Below are 14,883 nucleotides of genomic sequence, written 5' to 3'. Positions count from 1 at the left end.
CAAAAGCATGTATCCCCAACCTTTCATCTGATTTTTAATAAACTCAGAAACAAAGTACATCAAACATGGACTTCTGGTTGATGTATTTAAGCTTTATTGATCTCACATTGGAGAAATTCACATGTCACATTGGCTCAGTAAACAGTAGTCATAGGAAAGAGGAGTCAAGTAGGACGAGGTGCATCAAATATATACACAGATTGTCCTCGTTATACCATGGATCAAAAGGAGTAGGTAAGAAAAAGCAAAAAGAAAGAAAAAATACAAAAAGAAATAAGGCAGAGGATGTCTTCTGCACATTTACAGATCACAAATTGTGGGAGCTCCTAGTTTTGGAGCATTTTCACTATTTAAGCTACGGATCAACCATCCAGAGCCGACAAACTGATGAATATAACTATCCTTAGTGTGATTTGATGTTAATGCAGAGGAAAAGACCCAATAGGTCTGACAGAGTTTATCAAGTAGATTTCAGCGGCTGTCGGTCTCCTTCCTCTGCCTTTACCTCACTGGTTTGGCAGGGACATCTGGAAGAGGCATTGTTATAAAAAGCACACAGAGAGGAGGTTGTTGTGTGCCAGTCGGCCTCGCCTCACCTCTGCCTGCGTTGGAAAATGTACATTAAGTTTGACAAGCTGGGCCTTCATGGGGAGAGGGGCCAGCGCCGGCTCTACGCTACTCTCCCCCCTGCTGCAAAAGGCCCTTACAGCCCCATAGAGACCCACACAACCTCGCCGGTCCAAGAGCGAGTGGGGGTCCAAACGAAGTTTGAGACCACCCAGCTTGAGGAGCCACTCTCCTCTTCATCAGCTCATCAACACCCAATTCCCCAGAAAATAGGCCATTTAGCAACTCTGGTGTTGAATCCAGCCTTGTTGCCATCCCAGTGACACCGACGCATGAAATCTATATTCGAACAGAGCCAACAGTTTAACGCTGAAAAGATCACTGGCTTTTCAAACTCCGAAAAGAGAGCAGAGGTCACACAATTAACAGCATTTGTTCAGATTCGTGTTAAGGAGCTTAGCCCGGCCTCTGCTTATAGCGGGCTTTTTTTCAGCCAGACTCCACCACAACATTTTTGGGGGTTTAGTTCTCCTAAGTCTCATGAGCTGAAACGGACACAAAATCAAAACAGAATCCCTCGGCCAACACGCGAATCAGCATGACTTTTACTTTTAGCACTTAATTTGTCCTTGCTTAATGTTGATTTATTAGTAATGAAAGAATGGAGCCACTTTGCAGATTTCTGAATGTTAGACCTTGGCCGCGGATGAAAAAAAAAAAAAAAAAGCATAAAATCCCCATTTTGGAAAGAGGGGAGCTAAAGGAGGGTGCTTTCTTTCAAACATGGTATAAGGCCATAAACATTTTATTTTTAACTGGTGAGAATACCTTAAGTGCTTTTATTTTAGGGGGTTATACAGAAACAAAGAGTAAATACATTATAACAATTTTGATTCTTATTATGAATATATGTTACTGCACTTACTCTGCACTGTGTGCCCAAAATCATGAGCATGGATTGTTAGTTTGGGCTTCAATGAGACCACTGGGCTTTTTGAGTGCAAACAAAAAAAATTGTGCCGTTTGCTCAAGAGAGGAGAGCTTTCAGAGTGAATAAGCCTGAGAAGTGGCAGGCACTCGACAATGAGGAGCTAGCAGAAAAGTCACATTCAGCTCCCTCATTTGGGTTCGTGAAAAAACTCGGCCTGGACATGAAAGAACGAAGAAGAAATAAGTGACAGAGACGGACGGGGAACAACAGGCACCTTTGTGTCAGAGATGTTTCCATTAAAGTTCAGGGTTATGCAACGTAAATACAGAAATCCACGGCCTTCCACCAGGTGGGTCGGGCTGGTGCAGTTCTAGAAATACATCTTCTCTCTGTGTTTCTGCTGAAGTCAGAAAGTCTGCAGTCGTGCGACGCGTGTCTGCGCAGTGTCTCGAAGCGAGGAGCGCTCCCTAAAGATTATGAAGGTGTCTCACCTGGAAGGCTTATTCTCTTCAGAAAGAAATCCAGGCCGATGGTTTGTTTGTACTGCTTCCCAAAGGCCTCCTGTGCAAATCTGGTGGCGAGTGATGTCTGAAACGTAATGACAAAAGGACAAACGTAGAGAATTAGAGCCAGACATCCCTGGAGTTATCAAAAGAACTAAAACTATGCCATTCCGAGCAGTTAAGGGTTCAAAGAAGGATTTAAGGATAAAGGAGAAGACTTTATTCAGTGCCTGTTATTTGTTTAATTTAACGTCTACGTATCAAAGCATGGCACAGGGCAAAATGGGAAAGGCGGGGAAACCCTTTCCGGTGAAAATAAACATAATATCTGAAACCCTTCTGAGAAAGTGATATATTGTCCCACTGACAAAACAACAGACTGTTTTTTTTTTATTATTATTATTATTTTTGAATTATTGCATTTTAAAAATCCCCCCTGAGGACAAGGAGACTACAATTCTCTGTGATCGCTTTCCAGGAAACAATGCAGCAACAATTAATTAGAAATGCAACCTTGACGGCTGTGCTGAGGGACACAAGTTTCATCGTACAAATCCGTCAAAAGCTCTGATCGACTAAACGGGTCGCTGACGTAATTGTCTGCCTCCTGAACTGTGAGAGTGACGGTCCATCAGAGTAAATTACAAAAACAGGTGTCAGACGATGTGTCATTCCTCTGGCCTGAAGACCTAATAATTGCCCCAAATTATTGAACTTCCATCACTGTCGTTGTCGTATTTGAGAACCGGGGGGAGGGGGGGGCTTAAATGTTAGGGGCTCTCCTGAAATCCGTGGGAATCGCGCAGTCGGTACACGCCAACTGTAATTCATTTTGATGGATGAGCTTAAGGGGGGAAAAAATGAAGAGGTGAATGTCTATCAGCTATCTTTAGAGCAGCGTGCTTACATAAACACAACGAGAAGTGAAGCGGTGGGATCCCCTCGCTTTTCGCGAGTGTCAGTAATTGAATTTTAATGCGATGTCTGACAATCACGGCTGGTAAAGGGATTTAAAGCGAGATTCTCTCTTTCAGTTCGCTAAGCTTTCGGCTAAGCCCGTGTCCTTTTTCTGCTGAAAGGGTTCAGATTTATTGTAACAGTCTCGCAAACGTGGCAGGACGTCTTTCAAATGAATCATGTTAAGAGACAGAGTAATACAATGTAAATTGGATAACCTCTTAAAATGGCTTAGTGACGTTTTTTTAGATAAGTACAAACGTGCTCGGTTTTCTAGACCTGGACATTAGTCTCTTCAGTCCAAGGTAGAGATGCAGCAATCGATCGAGGTGAAAATTTAGATCAAACGGCCTTAAATAAGAAACATAGAGACAATCAAGAACTGCAAACAATTTCCGTCCATAACCAAATCAAAATGTTGCACACATTTTTAGTTCAATAAAAACCTTTATTGTATGTATTACAGTCATAAAGAATGGGAATCGGCAGGTTTGAAAATGGAAGTTAGTATCAGCCAGGAAAAGTCAAACCGGTAAATTTCTAGTGCATGTCCTCATGTTTAGTCAACATTGACTTTTACATGAACTATCTTGATTAAAATAAGTGTAAAATATAAACTCACATTTTTTCCATGGAGTTTTTTTTTTATTATTATTATTATTATTATTACTCAGTGGAGACCATGTCGCAGTCTCAAGTGTAAAGAGGAAATTACCAGGGGTGACTGACGTAACAAGGAGAAAATCAGCCGTTTAAGTAGCTCAAACAATCACTGACAACATAAGACTAACAAGGCTGGACTGACGAAATGTATTCCACATGCTCGTGTTGGGCCTGTTGGCCATTTCTCTTGGCATTGCAGTAGCTCGCCTCTCTTCCTTCAACACAGTTCTTTCTCTCTACGACACAACTGGAACGAACCAGCGAATGTAATAGCTGGTGTAATTCCGACAGACTGACAGAGAACAGCGCAGGGTCACCAATGATAGCAGTGCCGGGAAACCGGGGGCACAAATTTGGAAGGGGGGGGGGGGGCATGGAACATTAACAACAATCACAGGATTCAATAACACTGTCTCTTTCTTATCTAAGAAAAGAGTGACAACAGATAGAAAGTTGTCTAGCTAACTGTTTACCTATCCTTTATTGTAAAGACTCTGCACCTAAAGCTCCTTCTTGTCCTATGGGTTGCAGACCAGCAAACATAGAGGAAAAACTGAAAGTCTTTAACTCAGGTTAAAAAACAGACCAGTGTGTAAGTCCAGCCCACCGTCTTTAAGAGTCTGGCTAAATGCGAGATTCCGTATATTAAAAACATTTCGCTACGGCGCACAAGTCTCCCCACATCTCCCTGTGTCCTGAATGGACAACAAACCGCAAGCTAAAATACCACTGAAAACGCTGCCCAAGAAAAACCGATCCGATTGCAATTTGCTCAGCAAATTGACATTAATAAGGGGGGAAATGGTATTCAAGATGTCAGTCAGGGGTGCCCAGTCAAAATGGGGGGCAGGGCTGCTGTTTTCTGTCCAAAACAGACAAGCAGGTAAGTCACGGAGACAGAGACGAGCTGACACCTGGGAGCAGTGTGAGCAGGGGGGGGGGGGGGGGGGGGGGTTATTAATGTAGCGTATCTACAAGGAGCTCAGTGTGTGTGTGTGTGTGTGTGTGTGTGTGTGTGTGTGTGTGTGTGTGTGTGTGTGTGTGTGTGTGTGTGTGTCCGTCCCACCGGTCGCTGCGCCTCCCAAAAGAAAACGTCGACTTTCTGGAATGAGAACTCTCATTTTTCTCTTTATGTCTCGCCATTACAGCTACGTTCATTTTCTATCTTCCCAACGAGGAAGAGATTACTTACAAAAGGGGATGTGTGGCTAAAAAAAATAAAACCAAAAAAAAATTCTTAGCACTTGACAAGCCTGTCTTAAAATCACATTCAGTCTGGGATTCAAGAAATGTGGCTGAATTGTCATGACAACCTCCTCGCTTTACTGCAAACAATTGTTTAATGTGACTAGGGGAAAGAAAAAAAAATCCCCTGTTGTTAATGTAGCCCCCCCCCAACACTTAAAAATATGTCAGTGTAGCAGCTGTAAAACTAAACAGGACATAAGTTAAAGATCCTAAAGGTTATACAGGTTTAGGAAGGAGAGGTTTAGCTCAGACAGCTAAAACAAAAGAACGAGTCTCTTGCAATTTTTTGTTCTAATTGGAGAGAACAGAGGCGTTTTCTCACAAGCAGCGACGCGACAAAAACTTCCTCGAACGAGGCCTCTCCCTCGACCCATATGCATATGGGGTTTGCAAATGCATTGGCCAGGAGATCCGCTGATGGAAAACAACCCCCAGCTGCTGGAGCTCGGCTAAGCAAACATGTCTTTATCAGCCATCTCATTGCACGATGCGATATTTGTACTCAAAAAGATTTGCTAAAACATTTCAGCTTTCAGATACATATTTCTGAAAACTAAGCAGGACAAGTCATATATATCTTTTGCAGGTAATAATGTCCTAAAAAGGTATTTTTTAACAATATAGGCAGAAAATAGTTTTTTTTTACTGCTGCACGAGAGGCACTCATTTACTGTCCTCTAGTGTACAAACAATATGGATTAAGGGCTAGGAAAACTTCAGAGGTTTAGAGCGACAGATCTGCTTAAGATTTAATTGCACCAAAAGGCACATTTTGCACAGCCGTTATCGCATTTTGCCTATTCAGATTTATTTTGCTGCAGTTAGAAAGGTTTTATTGTTCCTCTACAAGATAGCCTGTGTTTGATGTCACAAGATTTAGAAAATAAAATTGAATTATACATTACTAATCGATGTAATGCACAATAGTAATAGTACAGTTTGCCACACTAGTTTATCTTTACTCTTTTCTTATTCATAGTATTTCTGTCAGCCATTTGAGGGAAACGAGTGGCTTTGTTTTTGCGAGCTGTCATACAGTGGACTACTGCGGCTCAGTGAGAAGAAGGGTTGCCTTGAGCTCCGAATTTTGTTGGTTCAAATCCAGCTACCTTATCGCACGTTGATGTGCACCTGGGCAAGGCACTTGTGACCCCGAGTTGCCTACCGATCTGCGTATCGATGAATGAATGTGTGCACGTTGTTGAGCTGATTGGGTGGATGTGACTGTAGTGCAAAGTGCTTTGAGTGGTCTGTATGAGAATTTAGCATTTCAGGCCTTCGCCAGTGACCCAAACTAATTTTATGCAAAGCTACTTGAGTTAACTTTCCAAAATAAGCTTTAATGCCAACCTTTTGCATTTCTACTTTCCCCATAGTACCTAACACTGCAAGCGTCAAGTGGGCTGTTAAACTGTTCTCATCCAAAACGTTTCTCACGCACTTTACATTACTAAGCAACCTCCTCAGAAGCAGAAATGATATGCAACCCCTTTAATGACAATTTGAGCTTTTCATAATCTGCATATCATGGTATTTTTTTTTTACATTTTGATCGAAATAAAGCCCTCTACTGCAGCTTCTGTGGTGTGGAAGTAATTTAAACGCTGCCATCGCTCTAATAAATTCGCTGCCATCTAGAACTCTTAGACCAAGGCTCAACTTTTGTTCTGTTTACCTATTATATAAATGACACTTTAATCAGCACAAGTGCTTATCTGCATCATGTGAATATGTAAGATAAAGTTTCATCTGCATGTGCTGAATGGTCGATAGTGGAAAAGTTAAAGAAAAAGTCTTTGAGGAATCATAATCCTAAACTATGTAGGTAAAGTTTTAAAGTAGAGGCGAGAGATTAAGATTTATCATATTTTGTGATTTTAATTGCATGGACAGAAAAATCTCAAAAGATTCCGTAGTCCAAATGGCTACAGTTTCTATTCTGCACAGTTAGAGGCACAAAAAAAGAAAAAATAAACATAATCATTATCAAATAGGCTACTTTACAATAACAGATGTGCAACCATGTTGCTAAACAGTGAACATTACTTCTATTTATTCATATTTTGAAGAGTAAATGTAGCCAATTATAGCAATAGTTTTTTGGGGTGTACAAATGCCATTAATCAGAGTTCATTATTAAAATCACTGCAGGTCAAACTCTTATCAGAAAAATGTTCTCTCCACCATGACAATAAACAATATGATAACTCCCCATCATATGTTGGCTGATCAAAGGGGGCCTTGTTTCACATTTCTTTTGTTCTCAGCTTCTTTCTGATGATGTTCTGTGGATTGCTTAGTAGGGTATCTTTCTATACAATATTAATGTGGTTGGATGTCATGATGACAGTATGCCTTGCAATAAATAAACAAACAAAAAAGTTAGTGTCTGTGTGCTTTGGAGTCTGTGCAAACAAATGCAAGTTTGTGACGAGATTATGGTGATAGCGGGGGAAATAAACACTGTTTTTGTTCCAAACATATTTTAAAGCATTTTTTGCCAATTAAACAACTTAGTTACACAACAATACAGTTTAGATGACTAGCAAATGATCTTCAAATATATATAGACTGCAGCCTAATATTTACTGCAGCCGAAACATTTAGTTGCAAAAAGTATAATATCCGCAATTGTAATGACAATAACGTTACTCACAATTAATTTTTTTTAATTAAATGTTGAATCATGAACTGATTTACAGAAATGTGCGAATACACTGAGAATTGGCTATCAAGTCGGCTAAAACATAACATGTTGCATTTATCTTAACATGAGTAACAAAACACGGATGTTTTGAATGTAAATTATGTTTGTTTCACGTGTAAGATTTAACATCGACCTGCCCAGCCTTAAGAAAAAGTTTCAATCAGGGGACTGTAAGTGGCAATAAAAGGGAACCCAACCAAAGGTGACTGGAAAAGTGCAATCTAGCCCCACAATGTTTGGACCAATGGTGTGTCAGTCCCAGACTGTAAATATTTAAATTGGTTAGTTACAACTTTAGGACAGTCCTTCTCTTATCGCATCTGAAAGAACCCCTGATGACATCCAAGCAATAATATTCACTGTGTACCTGCATAACCTACTTTGTATGTTTGTTGTTGTCTATTACTGTGTTTAGATACTTCCGCCTGGTTAGTTTATGTTTTGGTTTATTTATTATTTTCCCACTCATTCTTTATATTTTAATTGTTATGCCATGGGATCGTGAATTAAAGTGAACCTATATTGTCAAATCTGGCAGAGTTGCAAGCTGTGCTCGTGATCACTTATGTGCACTGGCCATTTAAAATGAATTACACAATTTTGCAATCATTTGTCAACCGTACCAGAAAATTCCATTTTCTACATTTTCGGCAGTTTAACTGAAGTGTTACTATCATCGCACAACTCCCTGATATTTAGTTTTATCTGAGCACGAGCGCTGTTAGCTTTGTTGTTTTAGCCAGTTAAGCTAGGTTAGCGTCGGTCGCCATGGTGACCAGTCGAGGACTGCGCAGAGTCAGCAGGAGCAGCGCGAGCTAGACGTAAACTAACCGACAGAAAACAGCCTGTCGTGCTGGAAATAAAACAGCAGTCAGTCCCCTTTTCTAACGCTGAATGTGGGTGAAGTATGAAGTGTACTCGGCGGCTCTCACCTTCCCACATGCTCCGTCTCCAACCACCACAATTTTAAGCTGCTTGTCCTGGCTGTCCTCCTCCGAGTCCGACATGACAGTGGCTGTGCCCCCAACCGCGCGAGTCCGAAACGCCCGGTAACCTGTAACAAGTTACTGTCCGGCTGTCGGAATAATCACAGATGGATTAAAGCCGAATTGACCGGAGAACCAGGCGCCATTTTGACTCCACAAAGGCAGGCTGCAGCTGCTCTCCCCTCGGTGTGATCAACTTAACGTGCCGCTGCCCCGAGCGTCTCCCTCCTGAAGCAGACTATAAGCAAAACCGCCTCGAAACCACGGCTTGGCATGTCAGTCTGTAAACGCGGTCGGAATCTCCATGGAGTCCTTTGCTGTTCACGGGCAACGGGTTCGAACCGGAAACAGAATCCCCGGCGTGTGCGCGCGGTCCAGTCAGTGGTGCCGTGTGTGACGTGTTGTCGTTGCCATGATAACGCTAGAGCAAAAGGAGTAAAAACCTAAAAAGCCAAAAATGTGCAAAGGAATGACAGCCTAAAAGCCTAAAAATTAAGTCTCATTAATTCACATCTTCCACGATTACCTATAATGGGGATTTTTGTTTTATTTAGAATGTAGTAAACATTAAACTACTCAATTGTAAACGTATATCAGATCACTATTAACATTGATTTCGTAACATATTTTGTATTAAGCCTTTTTTTTAGGAGAGAAACTATTGGTAATATATAATATATAATATAGTATAATCTGACCCAATCTGTATAATTTGATTGAACTTGACTTTGTAAAGTGCCTTGAGATGACATGTTTCATGATTTGGCGCTATATAAATAAAATTGAATTGAATTGAATTGGTAAAATTGTTGAGATGAATCACATTTACGAATTGAAAATCTTAGCTACATATAATAATTTTATTAATATATTGGGCTAAATCGAAACTCCACATCATACTTCAGTATATCACTGGCTTAACCAGGCAGTCGGTTTGGGGTGGTGGAGGTGGGGGTGGTGGAGGTGGGGGTGGTGGCCCCACCTGGCCAGTCTAGTATGGTTGACATGAGTTGAAGAGAGAGGGCAAGTAAAGTGGAAACAATATATGTTATAATTTTATTTTATTTTTAAACTATGTCCTATGTCCTGTTGGTGTTTTTTTAAAGCATACCAATTTGAAAGTACATTCCTGCAGCACTGATTCCCAAAGTTGGGGTCAGGTTCCAACTTGGAGTCATGGACAAAAGAGGATGGAGTCTTGAGATCCTCTGTAGACATTAAATTAAACAATAAACGTGATAATGATGAAGCAGACGTATGTTATGTTGTTGAAAGATACAAAAGCATCACTTAGAAATTGTCAAACCCAAATCCATTGGCTGTTTGTATTATAATTAATTAAACCCATGGATAATGGATTTTGTAGAGATGTTTGTATATATGCAACCAATATTTTGGGTCCTGAGTCCATTCTGGTATTATTTTATGGCTCAGAAACCAAAAATGTAGGAACCTCTTCTATAAAGTTTAGTAAAACTCTAGAAATTATTGCTTTTACTTTAGTTCAGTCAGTTAAGTTAAACAAAAGTTATTATCATGTTCAACCATGGGATATTGACACTGTAAATTCTTGGACTTCTCTCGCTCAATACTGGACAGTTACAAAATGACAGGTCAGGTGGGATTATTTATTTATTGTCATTGGGTGGGGTGGGGATTATGAGAAAGCCATACAATTAGAAGAGTAAAGTAGTATTTTTATATTAAAAAAAACTCTTAATAAAAAGAAGTGCAGCCTTCCCCTTGCATTTAAATGAGGAATGTGGAGCATGTTGTAAAGTTATACTTTGGTATCGGTTTCACAAATAAGGAAATGCTAAATCTTTTTAGCACATCAGCAACAAAACAACTCGGCACCCCCAAGAGGTTGTCTCGCGACCCGCCAGGGGGGTCCTCGCCCCCCTGGCAATTTGGGAACCCCTGCAAAAAAAGCATACAACCAGCTTTTACAACATCTGTGAATTCAAATAAAATGTTTGAAAAATAAATCAGGATATATTCACCATAATAACAGATGGAAGAATCTAAAAAAAAAGTAAGTAAGTATTTATCAATGTGGAATTTACAGGAAGGCTATGTGTCCAGATGCTGCTGTATCAGCAACCTGATGAGAGCGCAGTGTGTTAACGGGTCAGAGATAAAATCAACCGTGGCTTACGTCTAATCAAACATAGTGGATTCTGAAACAACTGGAAAATCGGTAAAGGGCTGTCATCAGCAAAGATATGGTTAGGCTGAGTGGCTGGGGAGGAATTTTTAAAGTCCCCCAATTGACCCCCCCTCCTCCTTTTCCCCATATAGATGGGAGGTGGGGTGATGTTTACCTCACCTCCCCTCCCACCAAATGCCTCTTTAGGAAGACAGTGCTTTGTGCAGTTTTCTTTAAACATGAATTTCAAAGAGTGTACATACTGCATCTATTTCCAACTTTATTCATATTTTTATTCCTTTGTAGCTTTTTGTCCCTCAGCTGCACTTTTAAATACCTGTCACTCAGACCGTTAAGGACGGCATCTTAATAAAACTACTTTTGTGATGGTGTTTGGTTTTGGCGCGCCTTCCTTGGACCATCAGTGGTCCCCATCTGGCAGCAACGTTTGAACACCTTTTAAAGACACACATGGCAGTAATATCTGTTGAAGTAAGTCCGTGTTTTGGCATTGCACCATTGCAAAGACATTATACGTGCTGTGGAAATACATGGACCTATTTATTCAAAAGGTTAAGACATTTCATTCAGATGACATTATGCTTTTAATAAATTTAAAATAGAATCCAATATTCATCCTAACTATTAAGAAACTATGCAATTACCAAACTAACACAGAGAGGTGTTTTAACACCATGATTTATAGAGAGTATAGTCTCAGTGGAACAAATTATTCCTTTTTCAGCTTGCTTCAAATATATGTACAGTACCGTTGTATAGTTGCTTGCTGTTATGATAAGGTCCTACCCCAACATTTCCTTTTCCAAGTGTATCTTTGTTGGCTTAGAGTTTCATCAGGAATAGGCACTGAGAATTCAAATGTTGTTTTTAAAACGTTGCACGTTTTTTACTTTTTCTTTGCTTTATGGTATCAGGTGTTGGTAAGAAAAACAGCTTAAGTCAGTCTTGAATTGAAAGTGTCGACATTCTCTACAAACGGTACTGAAGTCATCATGTTGATTGTGAAACCAGGTGCCAAGCTGTGGAAGACATTTTTTTGGGGGGGATGCTGTTTATAAAAAGGATTTACCTCTGGAGTTACACAGGCTCACCTCCGCGCTGAGTCTAGAGAAAACTAACAAACTCACAGGCCATTATGAAGGATTTTAGCCCGATAGAGTGTAAATATGCAGAGGTTTTCATAAATCCTTTGGCATAGCTGCTTCATATAGAGAGATTTATCCATATATAGTGTTGTAATGCAATAATTTCACATGATTCACACATTAATGTTTAGCTGATTTAAACCCTATCTATGATGAATAACCCATTAATAATCCAAATTTAGGACCAAAGTTAAATTCTTTCCATTTTTTGTCCACTTTCCCCCTTTTTATTACACCTACAGATTACAATAAATATCATCTCAAAGCACTTTACAAGACAGAAATGTACAAACTTTACTGAGTAATATTGAGTAGGAATCCAAATTAAATTCAAATCAATAATATTTAGTAAAAGAAAAAAAAAATTTTGAATAATGACTATTGGGACACCAAAGCCTATCTGAATCAGTGAACTGTGAAATCACTAGCTGTGAGATCACTACTGTCTAACTCCATGTGGGATTTCCCCCAGTAGTTGTTTTCTCCAAATTCCAGCTCTGAACAAATCTTTAAAATTTCACAGTCCGTTTTATGTGGAGATATTTGGGTGTAGCTCTTTTTAAAGCCTCCAGCTGTTTTGCAAGCAGTGTTGCTTGAAAGTGGGATCCGTGTGGTCCAGAGGTTAAATCAAGGGGAGTGAGGAGGGATCTGCATGTGGGCCACTACGAAGCAGGTGGCAGCGAGTGGCTTCTTTCGGAAAGGAAAGGACAGAAAAGGGAAGGAAAGAAAGCTTTTCAGCGTAATGACATACTTTTTATCTAAACGTGATGTTGGAGAGCAAATCTACAATAAAACAACAAATTGCTGAAAAAAAACAAGGATTTGAAAAATTGGGTGTTATGAATCTGCAGAGGGTTTAAGCGACAACATAATAAATCTACGTGCAGACAGAATAAAAGTTAATTTTAATTATATTATCATGTGGTTTTACCAAGAGTGACAAAAATTAATTGTGATTTGTCATTTCAAGGTTGTTGTTTTTTTTACTTATTTTTGCTGATCCATCACAAGCATCCGATTTTATTAATGCTGATATTCAAAAACCCATCAAAATCTATCACAAATGTCTATAGACAGACTATGAAAAATGTGAACAAAAAAATATATAATTTCACACGATCACGATTTTATCTTGGACTTTTCTCTTTGTTGTGCTCATGTCCATACATCCCAATTTGAAGATAAACTCCAGCTGACTATAATATATTTCTTATAGGTTTTTTATTCCACCCATCAAATAGACTAATAGTTTCAACTAAATGCCCATGGACATGGTTTCTTGTGCGGATATATGATCCAGGAGCTGAAAATGATATTCTTTTAAAAAATCCAAGGGAAAAAAAAGATGATCAGTAAAATAATGTACACTTTATACATCTTGTTCATGATTTCAACACGTTATACTGAGCAAAAGTATTGATGTCAACCCAGGCTCATGATGCGCCAAATCACGCACCTTAAACTGAACATAAAATATCTGGAAGATTTAAATGCAACCTAATTCAAATATTGTTTAACACCAATTATTGTTTTCCGGCAAAAAAAGAGGGCAATTAAGATGAATAAAACATGCACCAAACCAGTCAGCGTCATTTGCTGTTGCGTAAAAAAAATGTATTTAGTATTTTTAAACATTGTGACGACACCGTACTTCTGCGTAAGTTTTTAAATTTTCTCAAACAGGTCTCTCTTAAAAGTGAGAATCCGCGTCTCAGTGAGACTACCTGTGTAACTAAAGGTTCAATAATATATCCTTAATATAATACATTTCTTCAGCAAAACAAAAAGGGGAAAAAAACTAAAAAAAAAAAAATATATAAATATTTGGAGCAGCAATTGAGGTCCGTCAAAACTTTTGCTGGCAAACTATTTTCTGCGCATGTAAAAAATTCATTTTTGCTTGCAAAGCGCATTCTGTATCGTCCAAATCGGGCTAATTTTGTCCCCCAGGGTGAGCTGTTAAGGCCACGACGAAGTAACGGGGGAGGGAGGGGGGGGGGAGGCAGGATGCTCATGGACTCTAATAGGGATGTTTGTGTTTTAAATACAAGGCTAAAAGGAAGACATGGCTGCTATATGTCCCTCTGTGTCAGATGCAGGTAAGGTGCATGGTGGACGCTCCACTCCAATCACTGCGTGTCATTTCGAGATCTGGCGGACCCAAAGACGCACGCATATCTGCGTCAAATACACCAGATTTAGGGGAAAGCGGTGCTTAACTCTGCTGCGCAATAAAAAAAACAATTAAAATAATGAATGGAAACAGTACGAATTGAAACACGCCCGAAACACACCATCTTAAACGGATTTCATTGCGTTTTGACCAATTTTCAATCTAACACTCTCCAGTGGGGATTGAATAAGCCTTTTGCAAGGCCAATGAACGAGTGCTGAACGGCAGCTCCCTTCTGACCCCAACTTAACACCCAGGCTGCAAATATATACAGAGCAACAGACCCCTGCAATATTTCAGTTCCGATATAAAGACCTCAGATAGTGAAAGAGGTTTTTTTTTTTTTTTGCACGAAGAAAAACAGCCTGTCTAGAGGGCAAAACGAGAAGCCTATTCTTTCTTCTTAAATGTAGGTGCAGTGACATGGGCCTCCTTAACCCCAGAATACTCCTCTGCTTGTGTTGACATACAGCCGTAAAGGTAGCTGTCAGTTCGGCCTGTACGGGAATCAGAGAGCCATTCATCATGGTCTGACAGGAGGAAAGCCACCATGGCTCAGGTGAAATAAAACCGCCCAGGGATTACATTATAAAAAGACGAGAGAGTGAAATAAATGACTTACTCAGTAAATCGTTGCTTTCTTTTTATGTCGAGCTCCATCATTGTTTCGTTTTGTTTTGCAAGTGTTGGGAGCACATCCGTTCAAGGCATGGAAATGAATTAACCAAATTAGCCCAGAGTTTGGGTCGCTGCGCGTTTGTATTTGTTAACCTAAACAATTAAATGTAAAGAGCAGGAAATTCGTTTAACCGACCATGCGCACATTCCGCCTG

The 14,883-nt window shown here is 39.8% G+C and overlaps 1 protein-coding gene across 2 annotated transcripts in view; it reads right to left on the bottom strand.

Annotated features, from left to right (window-relative positions):
• The window catches only part of rab28 (RAB28, member RAS oncogene family), a 46,951-nt gene extending 37,996 nt beyond the window's left edge, over positions 1-8,955 (bottom strand). The window contains exons 1-2 of one of the 2 annotated variants that reach the window (XM_012851395.3): positions 8,509-8,955; positions 1,990-2,086 (exon numbers count right to left, since the gene is read on the bottom strand). In XM_012851395.3, coding sequence (XP_012706849.1) covers positions 1,990-2,086; positions 8,509-8,583 — 172 coding nt within the window. In that variant the 5' untranslated portion in view covers positions 8,584-8,955. The remainder of the gene's footprint in view (positions 1-1,989; positions 2,087-8,508) is intronic. The other variant, XM_012851396.3, reaches the window with a different exon arrangement.
• Between the last annotated feature and the right edge of the window lie 5,928 nt (positions 8,956-14,883).

This window comes from Fundulus heteroclitus, chromosome 23 (genome assembly GCF_011125445.2).
Source record: "Fundulus heteroclitus isolate FHET01 chromosome 23, MU-UCD_Fhet_4.1, whole genome shotgun sequence".
NCBI lineage: Eukaryota > Metazoa > Chordata > Actinopteri > Cyprinodontiformes > Fundulidae > Fundulus > Fundulus heteroclitus.
Note: the sequence above shows the minus strand (reverse complement) of the source record. Positions and strands in the feature narration are given on the sequence as shown.